Here is a 5,298-nt window from a genome sequence, read left to right on the forward strand (position 1 = left end):
AAACCTTCATATCTCCCTCATCCTTTGCTTTCACCCCATAGACGGGGGTCTGTCTGCTGACAGACTTTCATACTGCATGAGGAAGGTTTAGTCTCTGAATGACTCTGGCAGATGTGTTTTTTCTGACTTTCTATCTCCTCTCCTGAATGATCTGGTCTTGGTATTAACCCTTCTTTGGCTAAACTAAATAAAAGGACAATACTACAGATACCAACCACCTCTGTTTGCTTTGTTTGTTTGCCATCCTCTCTCCTCACCTCAGAGGAAAGACATGCACAGGGTCTCTGCTGTTACACACCGGCCCGAAGCCGGGGTGCAACACAACAAAAAGATAAACCCGATACATAATAACGACAAAAAAAAAATCACACCACGGCAGAATGACGAGAGTTGGTTAATTTATTTACTGAACAGGTAGCGAGCTTCAGGGTGGGCGATGCCAAAACAACAAACAAAACACACTAGAAAGAAAAACAGAGCTAACTTACCTCCCACGATCCCAAAACAAAATACAATTCTCTAACCTGTCTCCCTACCCGAAACAGGAGAAAAGAGGGGAATAAAAGAAAACGGCTTCCCACCCCTACAGCTACCAAGCCCAGGTACAACCCCTTTTTCAGCATTAATATTGCAGCCCCGTGCAGTCACACACCACGACGGTCCCCAGACACACAGCTCACGGGAAACCAGGAAGTCTGCTCGCCGACCCAGTCCAACCCCTTTTGTAGCTGGCCTCTTTCCTTCCTCCACCAATGGGTGGCCTCCACCTGGAAACAAGCAACACTGAATACAAATACAAACAATAACAACACCGTACCGCAAATAATGACCCTGGGTCATAACACCCCCCCACCTAAAATCAAGCATCTCATTAGAGAGATGCTAGACCTAGTATCAAAAACATTAAAACAAACAAACAAATCGAACACTTCCTAGGGGGAAACCAGACTCATCAGTCACTGTCTGTGTCATCACTGATGATCCCCTGCAGGTTAGCCCATTCGGACATTTTCCTGCGACCTCTGTGGGTATTGTTTTCCTGATCACTGTCTGATTCCGAGTTTAGAGTGCGCTGATATTCAGAGGACGGACAGTCCTGTTGTTTCTGACTTGCTGAGGCACCCCTGCGTGTAGGTCGACCTTGTGTGGTAATGATGTTGTTGACATCAAGAGCAGCCAGTTCTTGAGCTTGCTCTCTCTTCATTCTGACCTTTTTCCATTTCTGAATAGTTGGCTGACCATGTACACCAAGCTCTTCAAGCTCCTTCTTCAGAACAGCCACCTGGGAGCGGCAGTCCTCCAGCAGCTTCTTGTAATTTCTCCTCACGCCGCAGAGGGCAATATAACGTTCAAGCCTCGCCACCGATTTGTCATCAGACTTTGGTTTTCTGGTGCTCTCATCTTTCTTCACACTCTTCTTCATCTTTTTATCATTTGTTTTATCAGTCTTATTTTCTTTTTCATCTTCCAAAGAAGGTAGTGATGAAACTGAGTCTGGGTCACTGGTTTTCTCTTCCACTTTTGTATCTTCTTTTTCACTGTCAGAAGACTCGTCGCTCCTAATTTTGTCACTCGTTTCTGACTTGCAGTCTCCATCTGATTCGTTTCCTGCATCACTCAGTGGTGTTCTCCTTCCTTCATCTTTACTGCTGGTTACTGTCTCGACGTTCATTCTCACCATTTTCTTTGGACTGTCACTGCAGTTGCTTTCCTCACTGAGTTCCTCATCAGAAGACTCGTCACTGTCAATTTGACGATTTTCATTTCTCTTTTGTTGTGATTTTTTCACCTCTGGCTCTTCACCATCCGCTTGAGATTTGGCATTTTCTTCATCATTGCTGCTTTCCTTACTTTCTGTTTTGTTGTCCTCTTGAACCTCAGATTCTGATGATGAGCTTGAATGATTATTTTGTGATTTCTTTGCCCAGGATTCATCTTCACTCTCACTCATGACCTCGTCATTTCCATTTTCTCTTTTCCTTTTGTTCTGGAGCTTCTTAGTCTCTGAGTCACTTTCACTTTCATCATTATCCTGCATTTTCATCAGTTCCTCTTGCACCACCTGTTTCATGAAAGTTTTTACTTCTGGCCTTAATGAGTCACATTTGTTGTGTGTCTGATATCTCTTTTTTAAAATTCCCAAGGTCAGCGTGCTCAGGTCTGCCTCGTCACGGAGTTGACCACACACAAACCTGCGGATACCTGCTGCCTCCTTCTCCGACACCATACTAAAAACCTTCGCCGTCCCACCATCTACCCCCGGAACAGAACTATCATGCGGCTCAGAGCCGTCCGGAAACATTTCGGATATGTCCACCTCACCACCCAAGCGACGAGCTTGAGCACGAGTAACCACACATGCCGGATAAACTGTGGGGTCACCCAGCTCCGACGGGAATTGGCATAACCGATCCGAAGTAGGACACTCAATAACTTCCGGCATAGCCGTAAACACTTTTCCCCCGGCCAAGTCATTTCCCAAAACAAGATCAATGCCTTCAATTGGCAGCTGATCTCAAACCCCCACCCGCACAGCGCCCGATACGAAGGACGAGGTCAAAGTAACCGTATGGAGAGGCATGCGTAAAAGACTCACCTTGATACCCCACACCAGCAAATCAGAACCACAGTACGACTGCTGAGAGAAAGGCACGACTCCATGCCGCGCCACCGAATGCTTCGCCCCTGTATCCCTCAAGATGGTGATCGGAACCCGGTCCCCCGCATCACCAGACAACGATAAAAACCCCGTCGAAACAAACGGTCGAAACACCTCATCTATCCCCCGCGGAACGACACCAACCGGCATTAAGCTAGGGCGGGTTACTGCGGAGCAACACTGCACGGCCCCCCCCGAAATGTCGGCCCGCGCCCCCTCCCTCGCCCTCAGCACGGGACAAGAAGCAACGAGATGACCGAGCTCATGACAAAAAAAACATCGGCGGTCCCCAGCGGCCACCGTAGGGCTACGCCGCGAGAGCGGGGGAGAACGCCCCCCCCCCACCTCCGGCAAAACTCTAGAACCCCGACGTAACGGAGGGGAAAAACCCCTCTTGTGCGTTAAAGCAAACTCATCTGCCAGAACCGCCGCTTTCGCGAGGGAAACGACCTTCTGCTCGTTCAAATAAACAACCACCCGCTCCAGCAGACACCCCTTGAAATCCTCCAATAACATCAACTCCTTCAACTGTGCAAACTCCTTAACCTCACTAGCCTGGCACCACCGATCAAAGAGCAAACCCTTCTCGCGCGCAAACTCCACATAAGTCTGATCCCCCCCCCTCACACACTGCCGAAACTTCTGACGGTACGCTTCAGGCACCAACTCAAAAGCACGCAATACGGCAGCCTTAACCACACCATAATCTAAGCTCTCAGATGCTGACAGGCTAGCCCACACCTCCTGAGCCCTACCCACCAGCCGACACTGCAACAGCAAAACCCAGACCTCCTCCGGCCACTTTAACGCGGCAGCCACACGCTCAAAAGCAGGAAAAAACGACTCCACCTCTGATTCACAAAAGGGCGGCACCAATTTAATGTGCCTCCCAACATCAAAATCCTGACGGAGAGCCGGGGCGGGACCAGGCGCCGGCGGCGCAGGGAGCACAGAGGGCGCAGGCGTGGGCGGCATAGAGTCAGGGGCACGCGGTGGAGGTCTGCGCTCCAACTCCAACGCCCTCACCCTCAAATGCATCGCTTCTACCTCCAACCGGTGACTACTCAACTCCACCTCCTTAATGCGGAGCAACAACTGGAGCTCCTCCGCCGACGACCCCACCACCGGAGCAGGAGGAGCCACAGAGGGGGCGGCCACAGGAGGAACAGACAACGGAGCCAACGGCTCCATAGCCGCCCCGCCCGTCCCACCAACAAGCGGCACGCTCGACAGCAAACCCCGCTCGCTCAAAGCCACCGTGACAAGCTGTCGCAAATCATCCTTTTTCACCCCCGCCGGCGCTCGCACATCAAAACGGCCCGCAATAAGCAGCAAATCCTCCCTCCGACACCGACTCAACTGATGCAAGGAAGGCGCCTCGGCAAACTTATCCACATCAAACTCCATCCGCGGCCACCCACGCAAACAACCCCCAAAAACACAAAAAAAACCCCACACACCCACACGAACCCCACTACACACAAACGACCCCGAAATCCCTCAAACGGACGAGCCCCCATTTATGTTACACACCGGCCCAAAGCCGGGGTGCAACACAACAAAAAGATAAACCCGATACATAATAACGACAAAAAAAAATCACACCACGGCAGAATGACGAGAGTTGGTTAATTTATTTACTGAACAGGTAGCGAGCTTCAGGGTGGGCGATGCCAAAACAACAAACAAAACACACTAGAAAGAAAAACAGAGCTAACTTACCTCCCACGATCCCAAAACAAAATACAATTCTCTAACCGGTCTCCCTACCCGAAACAGGAGAAAAGAGGGGAATAAAAGAAAACGGCTTCCCACCCCTACAGCTACCAAGCCCAGGTACAACCCCTTTTTCAGCATTAATATTGCAGCCCCGTGCAGTCACACACCACGACGGTCCCCAGACACACAGCTCACGGGAAACCAGGAAGTCTGCTCGCCGACCCAGTCCAACCCCTTTTGTAGCTGGCCTCTTTCCTTCCTCCACCAATGGGTGGCCTCCACCTGGAAACAAGCAACACTGAATACAAATACAAACAATAACAACACCGTACCGCAAATAATGACCCTGGGTCATAACACTGCACATATACAAATGTCAGTGAAGCCTCATGGCTAACTATGCAATGCTTCTGCTTTGCAAAAGGCCACTTGAAGCAAAAAGATTCTGCATTCACTGCAGTATTACTCATGTGTTAGTTGACGGGCACCTGAAGGTATCTGAATCAGACTATTGATCTGCACGTGGTCCAGGGACAGATTTATACTTTGATTTCCCAGAGTAAACACAGTGTGTTTGGATAGCGTTATAAACCAAAACCTAGTCTGTTGACTCCATTTGTCATATATATTCACTGTTCGATAATTCAATAAAGTGTTTGAGACAGCAGCAGGGAGGAAATTCAAGGCAAGTGTGTCTCAGTAAATGTATTTCTGTTGGCTGGACAGAGAGACTGGGGGATGGAGGAGGAGAAGGATGGGCAGGTGGAGAAAAGAGGTAAATAGGTAAATAATATCTCCTTCTCTTTCTTTCTTAACTATGATCATTTGTGCTCCTTTTCTTCTTTCCAAGGGTCAAACATAACTGTTGAAAATTGTAAAAAATATTCATAACATAAGCTGCAAAATAAGCTGCCACAAAG

General features: G+C 49.2%; 1 protein-coding gene across 1 annotated transcript; it reads right to left on the reverse strand.

Moving 5' to 3' along the window:
* Nucleotides 1-760: 760 nt before the first annotated feature.
* On the reverse strand, nt 761-2,402 carry LOC143421498 (uncharacterized). Its single transcript, XM_076890955.1, has one exon. The coding sequence runs from the start codon at nt 2,300-2,302 to the stop codon at nt 953-955; it is 1,350 nt and encodes a 449-aa protein (XP_076747070.1). The 5' UTR covers nt 2,303-2,402; the 3' UTR covers nt 761-952.
* Between the last annotated feature and the right edge of the window lie 2,896 nt (nt 2,403-5,298).

The sequence above is a fragment of the Maylandia zebra genome, linkage group LG12 (genome assembly GCF_041146795.1).
Source record: "Maylandia zebra isolate NMK-2024a linkage group LG12, Mzebra_GT3a, whole genome shotgun sequence".
NCBI lineage: Eukaryota > Metazoa > Chordata > Actinopteri > Cichliformes > Cichlidae > Maylandia > Maylandia zebra.

Bases quoted from the DNA above. Each gene is read 5' to 3' on its own strand.
- LOC143421498 (XM_076890955.1), bottom strand. From the start codon at position 2,302: ATGTTTCCGGACGGCTCTGAGCCGCATGATAGTTCTGTTCCGGGGGTA.